This window comes from Temnothorax curvispinosus, unplaced genomic scaffold (assembly GCF_003070985.1).
Source record: "Temnothorax curvispinosus isolate PA1 unplaced genomic scaffold, ASM307098v1 QBEX01008911.1, whole genome shotgun sequence".
In the NCBI taxonomy this organism is placed as follows: Eukaryota; Metazoa; Arthropoda; class Insecta; order Hymenoptera; family Formicidae; genus Temnothorax; species Temnothorax curvispinosus.
The window spans coordinates 95888-121610 of NW_020218691.1; the positions used below are offsets into that span (position 1 = coordinate 95888).

General features: G+C 38.3%; 1 protein-coding gene and 1 non-coding gene across 3 annotated transcripts in view; both read right to left on the bottom strand.

Annotated features, from left to right (window-relative positions):
* The window catches only part of LOC112458433, a 59295-nt gene that overhangs the window by 21919 nt on the left and 11653 nt on the right, over positions 1–25723 (bottom strand). The window contains exons 1-3 of one of the 2 annotated variants that reach the window (XM_025022055.1): positions 17446–19407; positions 4627–4829; positions 138–386 (exon numbers count right to left, since the gene is read on the bottom strand). In XM_025022055.1, coding sequence (XP_024877823.1) covers positions 138–386; positions 4627–4829; positions 17446–17507 — 514 coding nt within the window. In that variant the 5' untranslated portion in view covers positions 17508–19407. Of the gene's footprint in view, positions 1–137; positions 387–4626; positions 4830–17445; positions 19408–25723 lie in introns of those variants that run through there. The other variant, XM_025022056.1, reaches the window with a different exon arrangement.
* On the bottom strand, positions 5342–5413 carry Trnap-ugg. Its single transcript has one exon. It is a non-coding gene; the product is annotated as a tRNA-Pro (tRNA).

Genomic DNA, 25723 nt, shown 5'->3' on the forward strand with positions numbered 1-25723 from the left:
TCTTAATCAATTCAGATTAATCGATTAATGACAGAAATTTATGATAATCGTAGACTTTTCTTATCTCAATTAATTTGAGAAACGTTAATCTACACAAAATTTCCTTTAATAGACGAACAATGTCGAAATCGACTCACCGAGCATCTTGATACCTTGGACCGGACTCAGAGGGTAGAAATCCCCGTGGAGCGGGCAGTGGAAGCCCACCCTGCGCTCTCTCCGCCTCGCCCGTCTCGTGAGCATGCAGAGTAGCACGCCGAGCGCGAGCATAAGGGCGCCCACGACTATGCAGATCGGCCCCAAGATACGGGAATTGCCGGTAAAGGCGATTCGTGCGGCGTACGAGTTCTTGTCCTCGTCCTCGCCGGGGCCGCGATAAGAAGCAGCTGTAACGGAGAAACGGGCGAATCGAAAATTAGTCGTGAAAGTTAATTAAATAACGACTGTTAAGTTGATTACGTTTAAAACTGTCTCCTTAATATTTTCTCACATTTTTCATCGTTTATTTTTCATTCTTCAACTAGACGAGAATCGTATTTTATATAAAAAAAAAAAAAATAATAAAATAAGTTCTCACATGTATATTAGTTCTATTAATTGTACGATAAAGTATAATCTATTTTTGTTCCTCTATAATGTTGAATAAGCTGTTAAGAGATGATAATTCTTAACTGCGAGAGTGATTAAACGATCTAAGTTATTCAGATGCGATCTCGTTGTGCTCAACTTTAGCGGAAGCGCTGCATTTGAATTTGAACCAAGACTTTATGCTTTCTTCGCGTGTTTCGTGTACAATATACCGCAAAGCCGCTTCGCACTTTGCGAAGCTCCGTAATCGCGTTGGCTCGAGAACGTTCGAACCGCTCCGCGAATTACCGGCATTGTGACTACGACGCGAATGAGAAAACTTTTCTAGCACGAAGTTTTATGTACTTAAAGAAAAGAAACTCCAGTGTACGTTATAATAACGCTCGTCTTATCCCCGCCAATTGCGAGGCGAAAATGTCAGCGGCATATCTGAAGAGAAAATGTGCATCTGCAAAAGTAGCGGAAATCATGAACATAAATACGTTCGCCGCAGAGAGCTCGCCTTCGAGCATATTTTAATCGATAACGCTGGTGAAACGCTCCATAGGCGGTCAGCAGCATGCGCAGATCCGACGAACTTCTCTTTGCATTTGTCTTATTTCGCAAATAAGATAAGCAAGCGAGCTACTAAAATGCAGTAACGCGATTAAAATGAACGAATAAATAAAATAACGCAAATACGTGTTTATTTACAATCTACTTTGTGTTATTTCTAATACATCTAGAATGGAAGTTCTTAAATTATTCTGACTCTAAATTATTATTCATAATATTTAATACAAAATTTAATTTTCAATATCGATTCAATTTCAATATCGACACATCTAAATTTCAATTTTTTATAATAAAAATACTTTGAATATAGCAATGTCGATAAATTCCAAAAAATATACATTTTTTTAATATTATATATACCTAATAAATATGTTATAAATACTATGCCTCCTAGTATACGAAATTAATTTATTTTTTCCTTTCTTTAGTGTTTATTATCGTTGTAAAAATAAAAGTATTTTATTCTGCAACAAGGTTTGTAGTAACACGAAACCATAAAACGTAAAATGTATAAATAAAAGTGATATAGGTATAAAATAGAGTTAAAAAATATAAAAGACTATAAAAAAATATAAAAACTTATAAATCTCAAATAAATTATAACCTAAAAATTTTAAGAAAATGCGAATAGTAAATAAATTAATAATAACGTTCACAAAAAAATTCAGTGTTTTATATTCAAAATAATGTATCTATTAAACCCGTTTCATCTGTACAATAAAAAAAAAAACAAAATCCTCGTTTCACTTGACTCTATCAAAGGGGACTTGACTCGGCGCAATAAACGTAACAAAGACATTAACGCGAGGCACGAGTAACCGGTAAAGACGGAGCGATATCTGGAGCGTTCAAGAGGAAGAGAGAAATATAGAAACAACGAAAGGGAAATGGGCTATTGGACCGGTCTTGGCACGGCGACGGCAAGAAAAAAGGAAGACGAGAAGAGAGGACAGACCGGTTCTGATAAATCGGTTGGTAACAACTCTCGGCACCTCGTATGTGAAGAAACGTGGCCGCGAGAAGTGACGGCGGGAGATGTGACGGGCCAGCTGTTGCTTGGTGGAACAGTCTGGGCCCTCTTCTACTTTTCTTTTTCTTTTTCTGCCTCTTCTTCCTCGCGATACGAAAGCCGTATCTATCTCCGCGGGGTCAGCGCCCCGGCGAACAAACTATAGCGCCTCGCAAATTAATTCAACACGAGAAAGAACGAGAAATTAGTTTCTCACACCTTTAGAGAAGTCGCGAAAGTCTTCCGCTATTAATACATTAATATTGATTAATGTTAAAATTCACTTTTTAAATTCCGCTACGTCTGATGAGATCAATCGGCAAGGCATTTCTGAATAATACCTATACGTATTATCGAATGCTTTTATAAGATCAATATAATAATATAAAATATAAAATTAATATTAAGATTAAAATTTGAAATGTACAAAATACAGATGTAGGTATAAACTGAAAGCCATCCAGAGCCGCAAGGCAATGATTAAGAATGAAATGAATAATAAATAATAATATTAAGATTAAAATACTTATATTTGCGAGAGACTTTCAAGCTTAACGTAAACAATGACATTAATATTCACGAGTATAATAAAATCAGAGCAAACTCAGTTGCGACGTAAATTTACTTAAATGCATTGCATACTGCTCGCCAAATTTACAATATTTGCGCATTGCTTGCACTACTACTGCTTCAGCTTACTGAATATGGCTTCCTTCTCTATATAATTAATCCGCTTATAGAATGTCATTGGAGGCTTCAGTCCGATTAGTATGTAAAGACGAATATACTGACTTGAGACATATCTCTCTTCGTTACGTCCACTGTCGACAACGTTAATGTTAATAATCGCGTATATCGTTGTTCAAAATATATTTCTCTTTTATATTATTCGTTCATCATTATATCATAAATAAATAAAAGATTTTCAGAGTCTTACGGAAAGATCTTTATTTTCGATTGTATAAGATTATTTAATTTTAAAAATATTTTAATAATCAAAATAAAATTAGCGCAAAAAAGTTTATTTTTTTCATGTAATTACAGGCATACGTAATTTATCTTACTAAAAAAATTAAAATAAAATTTCTGTATAAAAACAATATTGATAGGTATTATAAAAAAATATGTAATATATTAATAGAGTTTCTAATTAATTCCTCGTTTAATCTGTCCGTAATTAACAGGAAAGGCAATATAACATTCTCTATATGGATATTATAAAACGAATAATAAATACGGTCATTAACGCTGAAAGAAAACAATAAGATCCAGAAGACACACTTTCTCGATAAGCGATAATGAATAATCATGATGTCTCATAACAAAATAAATACTGATTCTCCTTTCTAAGTGACCCACATGCGATTACAGAGTCTTATATGCTTTCTCCGAAATGGAAAGCTTGAGATTATTCTCATCCGCTAAATCACGCCGTGACGCGTGCTCGATATCTCTATAGATACGAACGCGCGGACAAATACAAGTCAAACTAGAAGAAAAAGTCTGAAAATGATTGATCGTCTGTGCGCGGCGCCGACTGACATTGCGAAAAATTATGTATTATCGAAGTCATAAATTAGGTTAAAATCAAAACGATATATTCCGCGATATTCATTCGTTATAGTCGAAACTACTATCAATTCTCAGCTGGATTGTCAGAACTACGCCGCTGCGAATTTTGCAGGTCGATCATGAGATGCAAATGCGAATGCAAACGACGCGTTACGAGATAACGGGAAAAAAAAAACGAAAAATTAAGAGATCGATGAATATTCAACAATTCAAGAGTCGCGCCCTGTGCAACTATTGTCCGGCCACACTGTGTGCTTTTGCAATATCGTAATTTATACGAGCGCACCTCTAATTGCACCGCAAAATTATGAGACGCAGTTAAAACGGGATTTCCCTGTGCAGCGGAAAATCTTGCAAAAATATTTGCGAGAATAATAAATCGCATTTATCATTTTGTTTGTCACTTTTATAACTTTATCTCCTGACGAATTTGTGACATTTATATTGTATTTTTAATCGTCCGTATGTCCGTTCGATATGAAATTTTATTTATCTACAGTATAAAACAAGCGTAAATCCAAGCGTGAAATAAAAGTTGCATTTTCGCGTTGAATATGTTGAATCAAGGATGCGGTCTGCGATTTTAGAAAAAACCTGTGTAACGGGATCCACAAAGGCATGTGATATGTTTTGTAGAGAAACGTTACGAGATACTCGAGGAGTCGCTTTGACACAGAATACAGCTTAAAAAAAAAAAAAAAACACAATGTTCGTAACAATTCTGAAGATGCTCTTTGTAACATCATCAGAATATCAGTTTCGCGATAAATCCAACTTTTTTATCCGCACTCTTTACGTTTGTATATTTATAATGTAACGCATATTACTCTGCGACTAAAGAAGACAGACGTAATTTTAAATAAATAAAGCAGACAGACGTATTCACGTATATATATACGAACCAGTGAGTACGGCGCCGACGAGCATGAAGAGAGTGCCAAACGCCGGAAGGGCGATCTGGCAGTTCGCCGCTATTACCACGCCGGCCACCATCAGGCCGCCCTCGATCTTCTCCACCCTCAACCGCGATATGGGGGTCGGGCATTTCAATTTCGCGCCCAAGCCACCACTCAGCATTCCCTCCTCGGCTGCCATGCTGCCGGTCCTGCAACAACGAGTAAGACTAATTACGACAGCTGTAATAAAGACTCCCCGGTGAAAATTGCGTGGATGAGTGATCATCCACTAAATGGGGTGGGACATTCATTCTTCATGAAATTTTAAGTGAGGTCGTATTCGGGTAACAATTATATAATGAAAGAGCTAATGATAACGACGCATTAGTAATATAATTTTATTGCGAGTAATGTGATTTATAATGTAAATCGGATTTTATCGCGAAATTTCGACAGCAATGCTTTGCAAATCGAGAAAAAGCTGAGATAAGAGATAAAGAGTTGAACTCGGTCGAGAGGCATCTATCGCATTTAAAGCAAGGACATCTCTAAATCACCGAGCCTCTCCAAATGTTAATCATCGTTAATGATTACTAAATGTAATTATCTTTGTAATGATATACTAAATAAAAAATTATTTTTTTCCAAAAATTAATGTTTAGTTTTTTCGTATGCAGTCTTGGTTTGTAAAAATTCGCATTAAAAAAATAAAAAAAAAATCGGGCTCAGCCGGGATTTGAACCCGGGACCTCTCGCACCCAAAGCGAGAATCATACCCCTAGACCACTGAGCCGTCCGTTCATTCCTTCTCATGCAAAACTCTTGAGTATATACTGCAATTATTAATTTCCACTAACAATTAAAATATGCCTCTAATAAATACAATTCTATTTATTAAAATCTAGACAAGAATGTAATTGCAATTAAAAAATATAATTTTTTATTAGTAATTTATAATATTAATGCTATAAATTAATAATTTTTTATTACAAATTTTACAATTTTATTATAAATTAATATTATAAATTAATAATTTAATTAATATAATTTTATAATATATTATTTAATATTAATTATTTTATAATATTTTTATATATTACAGATCTTTATATACTTAAAAAATTATCTAAATTTTAAAAAATTTTTTTAAAATAAAAATTATATATAAAATGTTATAAATAAAACAAAATAAACTCCGTTTTAAATATGACTTTATACATGAAGTAGATTTATACGATAGATCTCTCGCTCTCTAAACGTCTCATACATCATTCTCCTGCCGACCGACGATCAAACTTAGACATCTTATTCACGCTTCAAAGCTCCATAAGGAAGAATAGCTTCCTCGTAGACACGTCCGACCTTTTCAACTATGATAAACGATTAGAGCATAAAATTGCACGAAAGTTCGTTCCTAGCAAATTGTAACGTTTACGCGACGGACTAATTGAATCAATCAGCCACCATCATGGGCAGTTATTAATTCGACATGGAAGCCGAGACTCGATAACGTATCTCCACAGGGACAGGATAATTAACGCGAATGCCCTTTGCCGATCGCTGATCTGACAAATAGCACAGGTTCCGTCCGAGTGATGAAATGATCATTCTACTAGACCGCGCCACTACCGCAGTATTAATAATCTTAATTTATTGATCCGCCTACTCTTGCGCGTGCATAATGCATCATCAGTTAATAGGGAATTTGCAAAACAGTCGTCCAGAACCGAGAAACAAAACAATTTTGTTCATTTAGCTTCAATATGCCGAAAAAATTGCAGAGAAAATACAACTAACCGAGTCTGCGAGAGATTAATTAAAGGGACGTGAGATGAACGACAAAGGGAATTAGTTTGGAATATTGTAACAACACACGTGTGGCATTTACGTGGCCAGCCGCGGTACAGCATTGTCTTTAATATGCAACAGATGTATTCGTTGGGAACAATTACATACATACATACATCCATACATAAAAACGCGTAATCCTATGGTCCTATAGTATTTTCGATGAATAACTTTCAACGATAAACAATGCGGAATAATGTACATCGGCGATAGCTCGTTACTGTGGCTGATAGATAATCTCCTGTAGTTATAATAGACGCCAAACTGCGGCATTCGCAGTGAATAGCGCGGATAACGTACACAAAACTTTAATGATAAAAACTGCTTCGACAACGAGAGCAACGGTGATGCAATGCGTTAAACGTATGACATAATTTTCCATTCGTATAAATGTATTTCTTTGCACGTGCACTTTCTATTTACGCGCATTTATGTGCATATCCTTTTGAAACGTATTTCCAATTAACAAGCGAGAGTTCTATCAAGTTTTCTCGAAAAGTGATGTTTATTTCTTTCTGTTCTTCTAATTGAAATTTCTTCATTTCAAGTAGATTTTCAAATAGAGATCATAATTCATCTTTGCACAAACACTTATTCTTGAAATAGTCCTTTTTCTCTGCTCTCTAGTTTCTACAGCTTCGTAAAATGGTAGATTAATTGGCGTTAATTCCATTAGTCTCGAATTAACGTCAATTAATCCGAATCATTTCGAGTTACGAAGAAAATTGTATAGCTTTTTGTTGTGAATTAACCATCGAACGATAAACTCAATCACTCACGATTAATTCTCTTTCTTAAAAAACAGCCAAAAACAGCACGACAAAACAGTCTCAATAATCTCTACGTATTGACATCATATCTGAATAAATTGTACAACTCCAGACAAATTGTATCGACGTTCGCACAACGGACGCTTCAACCGCTAAAAAATTACTGGCACTGGCATGCCCGACGATTTTGCTGAATTTTTTTTTTGCAGTAACTTCAATGCGATAACAGCTGATAAAATGGCAAATTTTTGTCATTTTTATTTCGTATGAGAATATGCAAACAGCGATAGAAGATAGAAGATACAATGCCTGCAGCATGATGTATTCCTAAATTTATAAACATGCAATAAATAGCGTAAAAAACACCGTATAAATGGCTTATTTACATGGTATTGTTTTGCGTTGTCATTTGTCGCGACAGCAAAAACTCGAACGAGTCAATTTTACTTGTGATATACGGCATTTTTGATAGAACCAAATAAAATTGTCATTAAAAAATCTGATTATTAATGGAACGTATATAAATTAAAATCAAAAGTGTTCTTAAAAGTTTTTAGTAAGAGAATAATTTTCCATGCCGAAAAGCGATAGCGTCTCTTGTTCGGTGCGTTTCGATTCACTTTCCAGCAACGTCGCAGCTTATGCTAATAACACTCGTACTTCTGTCGGTCAAAGTTTACGAGAATTACATGAGAAAATGCTTAGCGCCGCGCTATCTAATGTATAAAATTCAAGTTTTATCTCCCGACAGTCAAAGGTTTTTGCGACTCTCGTTCCCGATAATAATAAATAATACATATATTGCATGGATAATACATGCATTTTATCGCATAATCGCCGAAGAATAGAAACACTAAAATATTTTTTCAGATTCTAAATTGTGTAAGACATATTTCTTGCTATTACAAGACTACTCAAGACATATCTTGAGTAGTATATTATAATAAAATATTTTATTTTATTCATATTTATTAAGTTTTTACATAACTTTCGTAAAACATTATTTTAACAGGATATTAATTAAGCTTTAATTAACTCTAATTGAATCGTTAAAGCAATAAATGTTTGAAAATAATTTCTAACATTTATTATAAATGACTTAAAAGTTATATATATTTCGTTTGCCAAGCTCATAATTTTCTAGTTCACGTACGATATTAGAAAACATGCTAGACATTTAGTCACGTTATTTTTAGATTTATTAGCCATGTAATTGTTACTTAGTCATAATTCCTAATTGTATTCAAGCTAATAAAATTTGGCACGTACGTGAGTCGTCTGAATAGAAATGACCAATAGACGTATTTACTGCGACTCTGATCGCTCAAGTTACCTATTTTAGGTATTTGACGCTCTGTCTTGCACGTACACGATCACCACAATGATTTAGCGGATGGCACAGAGGACATGTAACGATCAACATGACCTTATTCCGAAGATGTCGGCGAGATAACCCGTATAGCCGGGCGAATCTTGACTCGCCTCGCCCTCTGCCCCATTTACCCGGATGTTTCAGGTCATCGAGATCGGAGGGGAATAGTAACGGAGGTGGGGATAACAATTGAAGCAACAAGAATGAGTGCCACTTAATTCTCATTCAACTGATTATAAATAGGTGCCCACCACGCGTATGCTACGTAGCTTAATGCCACGTTTAAAATTTAAAAATCGATGTTCGAAAGGTTATAAATTAAGTGCCCATTTTACGAATGTGGAAACATTAGAACGGTTACTATTTCTTAATAATCCTGCGTGTGTTTATGTGTGTGTGACGGACTATCTTTATTTTATCAAGATCATTAATAATAACACAATATTAATCTTAAAATAATTACTGACCGTACTTCAATGATGTGTTTACGATAGCATGGCTTTAATTCATTTAAAAAAAGACGCAATTTCCTAAAATCTATTTAGAAAATTTTGTATTGGTATATCGCATTTAAACTTGGAAAATATAATCGTATATTTCCTCAATAAGAATGGTAATACTTATTCTTTTTTATTTTTCTTATAATAATTTTTATATACTGCGCGTTATCATGATATAGTCAGTTGTTAACAAAGTAACTACTTTCAGTAGGAAGATGAAACATAGCACATGAACGTTATAAGCCTTACGTAAGATGTACAATACGGTGCATTTTAATGATGATAAATCTCTCATATTTTCGCGTGAACAAAACTCGGCATTATTTACGAAAGACGGCAACGACATATGCACACATTTGCATGCTTGCCTTAACTTATCACAGATACGAACATCTCTTATGCAATTGCCATAAATCACACTCATATATTTCGGCGATGTCGTCACTTCCTGAATTCTTCGTGCGAAACTCAGAAAACAAAAGATAAATATTCATTTCGACTAGTTTTTACTGAGCGTATTTTATATACTGAGAGGTAATGTAACGATATCGGTGCAAAAATATTACATAAAGCAACGCACGACGCATAACTTAATTAATCTAATAATAAAATACATCCGGTTAAGTTACATCACCTAATTACAAGTTGGAGATTACATCGTGTAATAAATTCGGGATGCTAACTTCCTCTAGATTATACAAGTTGTTCCAATATTGCTAGACTCTTCCTATTAACAGACTTTAATAAAGCTTGAACAGAATCATTCTCAGTGAAATATATGCGAATATCATTGTTCATAAGAATTACATTTTTAATTAATTTGCAATGTTAGATTCAGTAATTAAAAATTGATTACTTAATGTGATATTTATAAATAAACTTCATATACTAAAGATATGCAATTAAATAAAAAAAATAAGAATAAATCTTAGTACTGAAAATTCACAGAAAACACTGTAAATTTTCAGTATTAATTGCAAGTGATCAAGTGTTAAGGATAAAGTCGATGTAAAGAAACTGATTAAAAAATTTATAAGAAAAAAGACGTGGGAAACATGGTATTGTCTTGTTCCTCAAGAAATCTAAATTATTTTTTTTCCCCTCGGGAGAAACAGTATAGTAATCAAGAAATCAGAGACACTCGTTACTCGCGAGGCGAATCATGCAGCGTGTCAAGTTCGAGGCCGCGATTGATCTCTGCCCGAGCGACGCGACGAGTTAATCGAGTCTACCTGCCGAGAGTCCGGTTCGCGTCGGTCGATCCGCGTAGCTAATGGCATAAGCGAAGCCTCCTCCACCTGACATAACGAACGGCGGTTAAAACGACGACAGACCGCGAAACGGCAGAATAATTTACCGCAGGATAATTTACCGCCAGGACACAAAATGTGACTCACCGCGTCTGCTCGAGATTCTGCCAGGAAGTCCGTTCATCTTCCACGCATCAACCATATGATTCTATTGCGATGGAAGATATATTAGACACGCCAAGTTCATTATCTTGCCGGAGATGAACGAGCTGATAAAACGAGCGGAAAGGCAAGTGTATGATGAGGGAGTTACGCTCGTACACTCTTAACGAACGCTGAAATCTCTACTTAATTATTTTTCATAAGCACTACCGTAGGTTCCGTCAGTTTAGTAGCGCAATAGTACACCCAAAGTAACTGGTCCGTGCGCGTACAGTTAAAGCGCGATAATAGAATTATTACTACAGTCAATGACGAGAAAATCTAACGGAATTGATCAATGCATGCGTTATTCATGAGCGGCAACGGAACATTATTATTGCAATCATTAGTCGAGCTTCAAGGTAATAGAATAATAAAAGTAATAAAAAATATTATGAAGTATGCTACGCTGCAAACGCTATATAACTGTAAGATAATACAAACCGTATCGCCATGCATAAGAGGGGCTTACGTAAAGGTAAACTTGGCAACGAAATTATGCGCTCTCAGCAACAACTCTACCGCCGGATCGATCGAGATAAAACAACGGAAGTGTAGAGAGAAATCGTTGCGTCACGCGCGGAAATTTAACATCACGAGAAACTCGAATCCTTTCTTGTGTTCGATCTTATTAACGTGTATTTTCCGAACCGGTCGCTGTTTGGAAAGATAGCACGAAATACTGAGAAAAGAAATTCACGCCTTTATGGCAAACTAGATTTTCTTGACGAGCGAGATCGAAGATAGAATACCATAAGGAATCGCACGCCGTGCATTGAAAACACCTATGTAATGATCTCGTGAAAGGAAGTTTGTTCCGGCTGCGCCCATTGTGCTTTCCCGCGCAAATTGGCGGAAAAATAATTAAGTAGCGATAATTAAATGCAATTTCGTCATAAAAACTACACAATGATTTATCGCTTGATTAAAAACAACCAAAAATTATCTATCCTTTTTATTTTTCTCAGTGCAATCGCAAATATTACCCTTTCAAAATAATTAAAAAAATGTTTATTTTATTGTACATAAATGACATAATTACCTATAATAATTACGATTCCTAATAAATAGTATTCTTTCCTAACCATTTCTTTCCTATAATTCTCCAATTCTGCTCATATAATTCTCTATTTATTTCTTCCTATGTTATTTTGCCCTATGCTTTTTGTATTTTACATCGGAATGCCTTATGCCTCTGCTCTTTTATTTATCTCGGTCCTTCTTATTCACCAATCTTCTTAATTGAGCAAGTCTTATTATATACTCTATATACATTTTATAAACTATAATTAAGCCCAAAAGTCGTTCTTTTTAATGACGTCAAGACCTAGAGTCTTGATTAAAGACGTAGTTTTAGTAGACGCGAAAGGAACGACCTTAAGAAAGAGTTCAATCGAAGAGAGCGGACTGTAAAGCCCGTGTCGCACTACGTATCGCGGACGCGGATCGGATTGAAATTATACGGATCGCGGCTCGGAATTCAGCCAATCACAGATGAGCTGCTCGTCTACGATTGGCTAGATTCTAGATTACGATCCGCGATCCGCAATCTCAATCCGATCCGCATCCGCGATATGTAGTGCGACACGGGCTTAAGACGCTCGGCTGGGAAAGTCGAATGTGGAGCAAGAATTAATGACGGCTCACCAATCAAGTAACGCATGGCATTAACCGTCTTCGAAGACTCTTCGTTTGTGACGAGCAAATTGATCGCTAATTCCGACGCGCCGCCTGCGAGAATATTTTGCCTCGCTCATCCTCTGAAAAACTCATTAGATAACCTCATAAACCCTAACAACCGAGATTTAAAAGCAGTAACGAGCAAACTTATCGGACTCTCGCAATAACGTTTATACACGCTACATCTCTCCCTTTCTAGACTGCTCGCTCGCACACCGACAGAAAATTAAACTTAAATTAACGCTACTTTAATTCCATAGAAATAGCTCTCTACGTTGACTTTATTTCATCTTCTTTCATGTAGCACTTATAAAGCCTATCCCGCATCTACCGCAGCGACGCTTAATGACATGCTCTTTAAGCAATTTAAAGTCCATTTTTCGTTAACGGAAGCGTCAAAGAATATTACTAATTACTGCGATCACCCAATGTTTAATATTATACTATATCCTCCTAACAAAGTTTCAGATTAATATTTTGCTTTGCATGTTTTTTATATAAGTTTTATATTTGTTTCTTAGTAGCTTAATTTTTTTAAGCCATATTATAGATTATTATTCTAGAGTGACTAGAGTTATATTTTATCTCAGTATGTCATCGATTAATCAACGATCACGCTTCGGATCGAGTAATTAACCTCCTAATTAAACAATGCCTTATACGGCATGCGTCGATATACATAAGAAAACGTAAAGAAAAGTCGACAAATTACTCAAAGTAGATTGGCTGTCGAAGAATTACGCGAGATTCCTCTCTTATGTATGATTTATATCCCAAGCGCCTCTGGTCACCTATTCGATTCATCGCTCTAGCCGTAGGCGTGTTTAGTCGCGCGTCGACTTGGTCGACGACCAAGACGAACCTAAGTAAAACGACCTTGCGCAAACAGCGACGAACGCGCGCTCGGGTTCGACGACCGCTCGGTATAGCTCGCGAGATGCACAACCGGCAGTGCCTTTCTACAGCCTTGACTGCAACCTCCAGCAGCGGCTCCGTCGTCGCCGCTACCAGCTTCGTCACGTGCATCCTGTGACGTGGTCACTATCCCTCTCCGCCGCCGCGACGAGCGCGAACAATGCGCGATGCAACGCGCGAGTTGATAAAATAAGGCGAATTGGCGCTTTTCGCAGAACGAAAACATGTGCCGATTGTGCGTGTGGCCGTGCGGCGTGCACGCGGTCATTATTGCTTTCCTGAACACGCACGGCGCTGGCTGGCAGTTTGACCCTTTAATTCTATACGGGTGCGGTATGTGCGCGTCCTGCCACAATGGGAAACTTCGCAGCAACGGCAAACGTAATAACGCAGCGCAACAATACCGACCGCTTTTGCGCTAATTCGTAACCCACACATCCGTGCATATTGATCCTTTGTTATTTCGTATTATGTTATTTTCCCTGTGTATCCATATGCATCTTTATTTATTAAACTCATATATTCGCGTGAAATATAGAACTGAGTCACTTGTATTGATCATGCTTCATACGCATCAACGTGATTTGACCGCCGCGCCGGCTTGATTATGCTTTATAACTCATGGCATCACGTTTCATTATCCCGATTGAACAACGTAATTTGCAACAATGACCTAATCATTAGGGAAGGATTTAACATCTACGTTACGTATCACCCAATTAAATTTTCGTTTAATTAGGAGAAATAATTAGATGTAATTAAACACATACTATACGGAAAAGTATGAAATATACGTATCAAAGTTCACGTAACCGTAATCGGGAATCGCGCTTTGCGGAGCCGCGTCGAATGAATCTCAACTTTGTAAATAAAAGTCCGAACTTTCACGCATTAGATACTATTTATATAGATAATGAATTTTACGTTTACAGCGTCGCAATCGTGGCACTCTTCCAAACAAACTTACTTTTATATCCTTTTCGTATCCTATTTTATATTTACCGTTCTGCTGAACGAACGTATAACTTGACAATCATATCATTCGTCTCCGTCAATCTTCGTGAATCAAATATCCCAGAAATTTTTACCGTCACGTCCGATATCGCGCGATGTCAATGCCATCGGAGACAAAAACATCGAATAATATACCTGGACCTGTACTTGGACAAATAAAATTGCTCGCGGTTGCCTATTGAATTTTAGCGTCCTTATATACTTTTTTTCAAGCTTCGACACTTGGGCACGATTCAAAAGGCGCTGCAAAATGCTTCAATTCGATATGACATGTGAACGACCTCTTTATCTCCGTAAAGCGGCACGAAAACGTGGCCCTAACGGGAGTATTTAGTCGCGAAGCGAAGTGCCTGTCCGCACATGCGAGCGCGTGACGTGGACGGATGTCGGGCTGAATTGTCGCAATGGCCATAACCGGGGCCCGACGCAACGAGTATGCGACCCTTTTCCCCCCGTTCTAAGACAACAGATCCGCGAAATTTACAAATCCTTATTATAAATTCATTTTAAAAAACTTTTTTTACCGCACATGTTTCGTTACCTTACGACAACCAACTAAATTAAATCTCAAATAAATAAATGCATGTACAAAACAGCCGATTTTCGATGATACATTTATATATTAGATTCGAGTAAGTGGAATAAATTTCTATAATCCGATCTTGGAAAAGCTCCACACACGCGCAATACAAAGTTATAAAAGAATTAAATATAGTTCACTACATTTTATCCATGTCAGTTATAATTATCGTTTCATTTCTTTCGCATGAACAAATATCTGTCGGTTGGACTAATGACTGACAGATTTTTTGTTCCCAAGCGATTCTTTGTTACAAATTATCAATAACGAATTTCAAACACGGCTTCAAAGCATTCAAAGAGACATATATTCATTAGAATTTCTTTTGCCAATCTCACATTTCACCTGATAGGGATTTGCTCATTTAATATCTCATGTTTACCTTATGTCATTGAGAGTACGTCTCTAAAATTTGATACTATGATAACGAATGCTATGTAATGCGTTCGTAAATTGCGTCAGCTTTTATGATTCGAATGTATTTTCGTATCAGTATTTCTTCTGTAACTAACAATAAATAAAAAAGATTCGTACGCTGGGTATATCTGAATATTTCAATATTACGCTTCAAATATATACAAAACACGGTTCATCCCTGATTTGGATTGTACGGCTGTGTCGTAGATAATAAGATCGCAACAATCAATCCCACTGTGCGACCTTGCCTCTTTTCCACTACCGCGGTATTGCCCGGATTTTTCTAGTTCGCTGATCAGCCTCAATTCGATGGCATTACTGCGCGAATCTATCAGCGAGGATTATTTGATTTCGCGAATCTCGTAAACGAAATCATATCGCAGAAAAATTGGGAAGACGCTCGCAGTAATTTCACCTAAAAAATATTTGCTAGCTATTTCTGTAGCGGATATATTGTTTCAATTGATATCTAACATTGCAATGAGCAAGTTAGCGCATTGTAGAATTTTTTAAATTTACTCATATCAATTTTAATCTTTATATTACTTTTGACACCTAATATTAAAGTTCTGCACGCAAGTTGTAACGCAAACATGAATGCGTATTAAGAGCGATAGACATATCCATAAATATATTTCACCATATCCATAAACATATTTCACAATCTCCATAAAAATATTCACTGTGCTCATATAGAAACAATGGGTTAAATATCTTCCAACGGAGTGCAGTTTTCGCGCAACTTTCGCGCGGGTAATAAATCGCTTAAGTGTTAACGGAAATATGGCCGAGGGGAACCGGAAAATTTATATGGTGGTCCGGTTAATCCTTTCTTTGTGAATAAATTTAACGTTCCCCCGGAGACCACCGGTAAGTTTTACGTAACCACGCGAAAAAGCAGAGCGGCGCAGCCGCGTTTTATCGAGGCGCGCCAACAAAGAGCGTTTAATAATGTCGACGGGGAATTGAGTGTGTTTTCTCATTCGCATTCTTCCTCGTGCGTTCGCTTCTTTTCTTACTCACCGCTCGTAACATATACGTGCATCGCACGCTGATCTATTCCTTCTCGCGTGAACTCGCACGTGAACACACACGACCACGTGCGTCGTTCACGCAGAAAGTATGATCGAGACACTAGTCACGTTCCGCGAAGGACGAATTCGCGACAAAGCGCATTTTTGCAATCGCTTTTGCTTCAGATCGCTTGAAAAATTATATAAAGTGACGATAAAAATTACATCTACAGAATATACTGAGAGAAATAAAAAGGGTATCAGCGTTTTCGACTAATAAATAAAAGCATTTAATAAAGGAACAACACTGTTGATGTACCATCGTTAATTATTATTCACGCTAATTGTTTGCGTTGCATAAATTTGCGATAAATTATATTATTCACGATAAATTGCTATACAGCTAAACAAATTATATTACCCATTAAAATTGTTCAAATTAATTGCAATATTCACGGGAATTTCACATGTGTTGTTTATCCTAAAATAGAGCTTCGTGTAAAATCAGAAGAAAATGACTTGGCAGTGCACGTTCCTTTCAACGAGTAAACCTCATGCTGGCTAAAAGCAAATATAAACGTTTTCTTGTGCACGATATAGAAGCGAGAAAGCCTATAAGTTGCCTAAACATCAACAATCATCGTGCATTTGTCGTTCTTTGTGAGACATTGCTTGTTGTAACAATACTGTATGCAATTTTTATCGTGAGATAAAAATTCTACAAAAGTTTTAACAACTCTATCAAAAATCATATATTTACATTATACTTTCTACATTTGCCTACAATTTTTTATTCATAGTTGTTTAATATATAACGCGATATCGCGTAAAAGGTCGTAGTTCAAAAGATCAGAACTACAATAAAATAATGAGATATGATATTGAAGAATAGAAAAGAATGAAAGATGATAATAATGATTTACGACGTACATAAATTTATGTACATCGTAAATCATTAACTTTCATTCTCTTCTATTGCCGTTCTTTTGTTAAATCTTGTATTCACTGATCGAAAATGTTAATACCCTTTTTATTTCTCTCAGTATATTCATGTATATAAGTATAATTTTTATCGTTACATTATAATTTTCCGAGCGATCTGAGGAAAAGCGACCGTAAAAGATACAAGTTATGACATTTCACGTCAATACGATCGATCAAAAGCCAGATTTCGATTTTGATTCGAAGCTATCGGATCGAAATTCGCTTCAGGAATCAGGATCAAACGGCATGGGGACGCCGTCGTGAATGCGAGGCATACATACCGAGCGGAATTCTCGCTGGCCAACTGCGATTTCTCGGTGTGGAACGGCGTGCCAAATGTCATGACAGAGCAAGTGGGCGGCGGGCGTCGCTGGGAATGCTCGTCCCGAGTATTATCCTTATCAGCGGTGCGGCCGCCGAACAGCTCGACTAGTCAGCTGATCGCGCGATGCTTCATCGCTTCGGTCAGCGTGCGCATAACGGCCGCAGGAATTTTCCCGTGTATCGCTCGACTGCCCTCCTCCCACGCGATAATCGGCACTTTTTCACTCCGTTAGGGTTCGACTCCGGATGGTCTCTGAGGGGGAATTGAAATCGCCCGCTTCTTCCTGCTGTCACCGATATATTCGTTCGGCTTATCGCCTATCTTCTCTACGACGCGACGGGTTTGAGATTTGTCGGACTTGCCTTTTAGGATAATTCAATGCCGCTTCGCGCAAGCGAACATTCGTAATATCTTTGACGGCTAGCTGGAGGCGTTTAAAATCCTCCTCTAAATTCCGATTCACAATCTTCTACCAAAGGTAAACACACGCTCGGCTCGGAGAGCGCGTCCTCGTTCGCTTCGGAGAGCGGAATTGGGTATCCGGTTCGCGCTGGTCGGCGTGAAGCGGGCCTCTCTTCACGCGCACGTATAACACGAGAGGCGGAGGCCGGTGTGTTGTGGTGGTAACGGTATATCGCGAAGAGACGTTCGTAAGAGATTTACCGGAGCGAGCAGACGAGGTGCAACGACCGGCTGATCGCGTCCACCGCCACACCGCGACTTGTCTCGTTTCGTGTTGAATATGTGTATGTTTATATGAGGGCACGCGGTATAGCGTTATACGTTATTGAAAATTTCAGCCGCTTGATCCCGGCGCTCATTTATTTTTCATCTCGCGCTGAATGTGCGTTCCCCCGTTCGAGCGCGCCTCTCGACCCGCTCCAAAATTAAGCTAGTTGCCGATTGATCCCCCAGCTACGCGAGGGGTATATCCCAAGCTGCTTAAGCGCGTTATCCTATTCAGCTTGTGATCGTCACTTGAACTCAGCTATCCGCGCAACTAATCCGCTGCGCCAATTTGTCTTGTCTCGGGATGGATATCTATCAGATTGCCCGTTATCCGTCTCGATTCGTTTTGGAGATTACACGTCTTGATCCAGCTACTTATCCCGATATCTCTTCAATCAAGCTATCCTACTGTAGCTCGCGGTTACGGACTTGCTCGATTGTTTCACCCGTTTTATCTTGATTCTCGTCACTACTGGAATACAGCGTTGAGTATCCTCTATTTAATCCAAGCTCCTCAGTTATAATAGTAAATTTTGTTTCGGATTATAGCCGTTGTTTAGACTTTCCAGTCACAAAACATCCGCACTGATTCACCTCGAGCAGGATTTAGTTAGCGGAGCACAATCGGAGCACACCAGTCGGAGCACGTTTCCTCGGTTTATCCCAGGCTCTTCGATGTCAATACGCAACGCGCTATTTGGAACGCGATTATCGTTTGGATCTCTCGCGATGTCGATGAGCGCAGTGTCTCGTTTCGACTCCCGTGAGATATCCGTTCCGGTCGGGATATCGTGGCACGGTTCGTCTATCCACGTCGCTCGAACGTCAACGCGTATCCTCTTGCCAATGTTAAGCCTCGCGGTTAGCGCTCTATCTCCTCGTGTCCGTCGACTGGCAATGCGCTGGCCGATGACAGGCGTCGCGGCGGGAGCGTCGAACGTGTTGCGTTGTGTGTCGCGCGTCGGAAACAGCGGAACGTACAAGCAGCGTCGGGCTTTTCACCTGCCGCCGCGGGTCCTCGCTCGCGAACGCTCTCGGAGTAACGATCGCACGAGCGTACGAGAGGAGGAAAAGGGAGAGAAGGAGAACGGGCGGGAGCGGGAGCGGGATCGACCGACCGCAGCCGAAGTGCAGCGAAGAAGGTCTGGATGGATACTGGTATGTACACCGGGTACCACTAGCTCGTGTCGCGCCTGGCAGCCGACTGACTCCGGCGAAAGAGGATGAAGCCGGGCGACGTGGCTCTGACGCCGCCGCCGCCGCGGGGCTTCACCGCCTTCGTCCCACCACCGCCGCCACCGCCGCCACCGCCATCGCCACCCCCGGATCGCAGCACCGCTCTGTCGCCAATGCCGCGAACCGTATCGGTTCGCCGTGCCTTCAACCCTCGCCGTCATATACCCGTATCCGTATTCTCAACCTGCGGCACGAGGAACACGTGTCGGCAGGATAAAACTACGTGGGTAGGCGATTCGCGAACCGAACGGGGCACGACGTCACGTCGTCGGTATTTCGAGAAATAGTCGATTTTAACCCCGCTCGTCCTAAAATAATCTGCGGATAACGGCTGCGCGCAGAATCTCGTTCCGCAATGTAGCTTAACAATAATGGTCCATTATCCGTGCTAAAAACAAGATACGGAGCACGATGCATGTACTTTAAAGACAGATACAACACGTAAAAGTTAAAGTTTATAACAAGCGGGTAACACGTCGCGGTTTCATTGTGCAATAATATTGTGTAACGAGCGATTCACATTAAGGACGTATCAGGATATATCCACGATATCAATGCATATAAGGCGGTTTACGAGCGCGGACATTAATACGTGATCAAACTCTCTTCCCGCCCGCTCGGACATGATGATGCAAACATGTTGGGTTTACGGATGCGACAACGACGTCACCGGAATAAGAGAACACCTGTTTGCTCGTACAATAGCGACACTGTCGGCAGCGCGAGCTTTCATACATGCATAGACACGCTGATATACCGCGTCCGCGGTATTTGAATGAAAATAAGTAACACCCGGAGGATGCAAAGTTTGTATAAAATGCAACATCGTTCGTGTCAATGCTACTTCTCGATATTTATGATTCCATTGGAGTTGGACGCAACTTCGCTTCGCGTCCGAGCTCATTGATTAACAATGAATGAGCATTGCTCGGCGCGATGCAACGCGAAGAATTAATATCTAAAGCGTTCTGACGACCATTTCAACATCAGTAAAATTTAATCACAAAGCTATGCAATAAAATATAGATACAATATAAAGTTTTTATGTTTTGCGGCTTTCATAACGCGGAATTTATTTTTTTATTTCTCGAAAAAAGAGATACTTGATTAAAAGAAATTCAAGTTAATATTTCATAAAATTTGTCGATTTAATTTTCCTGAAAGGTTTCCTTCCAAGCTGAATAGGAATCCTCATATCGCGGTGAATTCGTGAAATAGAAGCTTTTTATAAAAGCACTACGAAGAGCGAAGAGAGATTGAGTAACGTTTAAAAAAATGTAACTGCCACACATATCGATATTATTTCTATTGAGAGATATCCACTGAAATATCACCGCGCTGTCTCTCTCTAATGGAAGTTCGCCGAAAATTTTCAGCGGATAACAGATATCGTGACCGCGTAAGATCGCGAGATAAATCAGTGGCAGACGTGAATCTATGACGCAATGCTGTGGAATCCGTCGGGTGTCCGACGTCACGCTATTATTTTCAACCTCACGACCTGCCGAAGCGCCTGACCTATCCCCCCCCCCCCCCCCCAAGATACACCGAGACATGTCCAAACGGATGGATTACGGATCGATAAGAGGTTGCGGGGGATAGAAAAAAAAACCTCTCCGAGACGATGGAGCTAAAAAAAGGCGAGGCGAAAAAAATCACGGGTAAATTGAGATAAAGGGTAATCGACTGTCTTGCCTGCCTCATAACACGCGGGTGCATGAACTGTTATGCATAATAGGCCGCTCCACATCGTAATTAAAGCACTTTCCTACGATCAATTAAGTAATCAATGGATTAGTAAAAACGGCTTGTTAATTCATTTGCGGCGAATCATTACACTCGCGAATTAGAATTCGAGATACCGATGTGCGAAGGAATCGCTTAGCGCTTTAAATATACGGAAAGTAAACGGAGCGTGAAGGCGAGATTGCCACGCGGCGAAGTTAACTCCATAGATCCTCTCAAAGACCTGGAATTCACTGAAATCCTGTTGTACTCATATTCCTTTTTAGTTCCTTGCTTTCTATACGTTAAATCTCTGTTCGATATAATAAGTTAGATATTTCGTCGTAAATATGTCAATTTTACTTTACGAAATATTGTTGCTTTCTCTCATGTTTCCGTCGAAGCTCGTTGCGCTTCATTTCTCACGCTCTTTGTAAAAATAGAAGGTTATCTCTTCGCGTATCTGCAACACGAATGCAATGCTAATGACTGGTAGTCAGTAATTTATTGAATATATGCATATGGACATTTCTCGAGTAGACCCGAAGTTCCGCGGTAGATTTGCGATAACAAGTGCCGAGTTTCGCGTTCGCGTACACCTAGTATTACTATCCCTCGCCTTAATGTGCGTTCGCCAACTTGCACGGTAGGATGAAGCCATTAATTACGCCAGAACGAGCTTGAGGTTGATGATACGAGTAAACCGACCCAAGACACGATGTTATAGTATATACATTATTTTATGTAGCAAATGCATCATTACATATTGCTCGCTATCGATATAACAATTATCACGTAGTCGTAGAGCGTATTTCAATTGTAAAATTATTGCGGTGCATTGTGAAGAAACATATCCATAATAAATTTCGATTTTTGCTAAATACGAATTCATTACTAAATGGTTTAGTTTTTTTAAGGAGATTCTTAAAGAAGTAGGTGACAAAACTGCCTAGGTATCTCTGATTGTGAGTCAACCGAGTTATTATAGATCGCGACTGTGGTGACATTTTTCTTAGCTACCGGAAGGAAATACATCGGAGAAAAACACAAGCGGGAGACGCGACTGAGTGAGTTAACTCAAAATAAATCCAACACTCATCGTTCTAGTCACATCTACTTGGCAGATCCCTCGTCTTCAGTCCGAGGAAAAGCACACATTTCAACTGAGCGGGTGAGCGGCTTCAGCGCTAAACTAGTTTCTGGGATACGTTAGTAAAAATATCATATATATTCTAACGAAAATTTCTTGTCGAAACAAAGAAATTTACAGTTTAATAATTAAAAACGTTTTATACTCATTCCTATCTTTTGCGATTAATCGAAATCGCATAATATGATAACCAATTTGTGTTATTTATATAAATATCTAGATTTTTGAACTACTTATATATGAATATTATTAATGCTCCGACATTTATGTTATGAAAATATGTATTACGAGTTGTTCAAAGAATCTACAGATTCTGAGACATCCAATGGATGAAAGACTGCGCAAAAATTCCTGATGGCGATGAACGAAAAGTTCTCTTCGAACGTGGGTGTTTGTTCGATCGAGCTTCATGCGCCGCGTCATGACCGAGATGCACAAGGACGAAACTGCCACTGCAGTTGCAGGCTGCGCGACTATGTATCGTCGAGCGAGCAGCGCAGCGGCAGGAAGTAGTGCGAGTGCATTATGATAATTATCATCCGCTCGCTGGAGCAAAAGCGTGAGGCATCCGATGTTCTATTTGCGCAAAATCAAAAAATATTATTATTCCATTAAGTTCAGTCATTTAAAAAATAATGCTTTTCTTTTTTCGTGTAGGGGAAGCCAGGGAGAAATGTAATGTGGGATGAACGTAACAAACGCGATTACTAAAAAAAAAAGAACATTCATGTATAAATTTGCCTGTTGCTATGTAACAGTTTTTGAATGCTCCTCCTACGTCAGTAGCGTTCGAAACTCAATGATAAAAGGTTGTGCGTTTATTGCGTCTGTGCCGTAAAAATAAGGTCAAAGTAAATACTTTGTGTTTTTTTAGGTTCCCAATATTTCATGGAAAACTTAGTTTATTCCCTTATTGTTTATTATTTATCAATAACTATTCCTTTAAGTAGTTTAGTACATAAAAATAATATTTAGACGTCAGTTTTTTTATAAAAATGATCAATTCTGGCAAATATATAAGTCGGGATAAAAGTAACAGTCTGTTATTTTTGTCCCGAAAGTAACCACTGTTATTGGTGTTGATTTATCCACTGATTTATATATACAAGGTGTTTCCTAAGTGATGTCGAAAACTCTAGGAAGTGATTCGGCCTACAATAATTATAATTATTGTATATACGTATAAGGAATAATGAATCAAGAATATATAAAGCTCAAAAATTTCACACACATTCAAACTTACATTTGAATAACATTTTTTTACAATCTAGGAATAACATTCCGAAATTAATTAGGATTATGTATCATCAAATAATACATAGGATGAAAATAAGATGTTTCAAGATGTCGCGTCGAATTTCTGAACCGTATTTCGTGAACTATCTTTTCGTATAAGTCAAGATGAACAAGTTAATGCTTCAGTTATCACTTGCACGCTCTTAATATGGTTCTATCCAAAGTCTGGCTCGTAGCCGAAGCTCGCGGCCACAAAACGATACGAAATGCAACCGCACCGAGTGGCATTCGAGAGCTCTGCGGAATGCATGCAGTTTGTAGCTCGTATAACGCTCATAAAACTGCGAGATGATGGTTAATGCGAATTACTGGATGGTAGTGCGAATTCAACGTAGACCCCAAAATAATCGAATTAAACAAGATATATCGGGGTTTTAATTAATTATTCAAATTTCTCTTAATAGCAATTTCTATATGGATGGGTGCAGTTAAAGTAAATTTAGCGTTCAAGATATACGTCAGTGGTAAGCAAAAAAAGTGAGTGTATCACTTAAAATTATGTTCTCCATTCATAACAGGCCAATCGATCAATGAAACACATTCCACGTCGACATTGTAATGAATAAAAGATTTACGATATAGCGTAGTATTAGACATGTACATTTTTTCGTACACGTTTATAATATACTTTTCCGTTCGTTCACAATCTATTTATATATACTTCACACTATATCACATATCTATACTTATACTTCAATTAAAATCGATGCAATGCAAGAAGACTAAGAGAGTCTCTTATTCATGTGGCACTTCGCCTTGGTTAACATCGGCAGCATGACGTAAAGATATCGGTTTTCCTACTTAGCATAAGAACCGAACAATAAAGCGATGTGTAATGCGCTCATCATTTGACTAACGGCAATAAAATGTACTTCACTGAGACTGCAAGAGTCCTTCGTGATTCCTCCATCTCGCGATTGGAATGATAAAAGCCTTTTACGCGTTCACATGTGTATACGCGCGTATATAAGATAGATCCGAGAGAAGAATCAACGTTTCCCATTAGTAGCCTCTCTTGGGGATAATAGCCATCGTATTCCATTAATACGAAAGAACGAGGTAGAAATGTGTAGACCGAAATAGGCCTAAGTAGGTACGCGATGTATTTTGGCGATTGATTGTGATATATAGTTCGTTAATTTAATATACATATCAGTATCTACATCATTTTACTAAAATTAGAAGTTTTCTTTTTATAACCTCGATGACGTGAACGAAATTAATATTATTTTGAGAACGATATCTCGAGAGTAATAAATATAATGTACAGAAAAATGCAAACAATAGTAGCAACAAATGTACTTGCCATATCTTGTTTTATTCGCTGCCCATCTCATGTAGATCTCCATATAATACGGATTCGTATAACACGACAGAAAAATTTTAGTATGTTTGTTTTAAAGTAAAATAGAAAATATATTTTAATGTTTACATCTTTAATATTCATTCTACATTTTTCATTTATTTTTACACCTTTTATAATATATGATGTGTTTCCATATGCATGTGCATACGTAATCCATATATGTATAATTTATGATTCGTATAACATAAATTCATATAATACGAAACGCATCTGTGTCTACTACTATATGAAAATCAAACATTTCAACTCATGGACATTCCTAACTGATTCAGAGTCGACGTAGCTGCCGACCTAAACAAAAATCGTTTTTAACGCGTGTCATCAGAAATGTGAGTTGGAAATAAGAGTTAAAGAATCATCCATCAAAATATTAAGATAACGAAGCTGCAAAGAGACGGAAAAGCGGATCAAGAAGAAAAGTCGCGAACAAAGCGAAAGAACGAACAAAGTCGGACGAGACCGTTCGTGTTATTAAATGAGATCGCGAACCGAGGATTAAAAATACCGGTTCAGAGATAATTCGCGTTCACGCCGTTTCTCTCGTTACATCCGTGAAAGAGTTACGTGCCATTCGGAGCTCGACAGAAGGAAGCGAAACGGGAGTCGTAAAGCGAATTGTGTCTCCTCGCGATCCGTTTATCTCGCGATATCGCACGTGCTACAAAGTAAGAATTACGCCAGCACCGGCCTAATAATTCTGCTTCTTTTTCGCACGCTCTAGCTCTATTATAC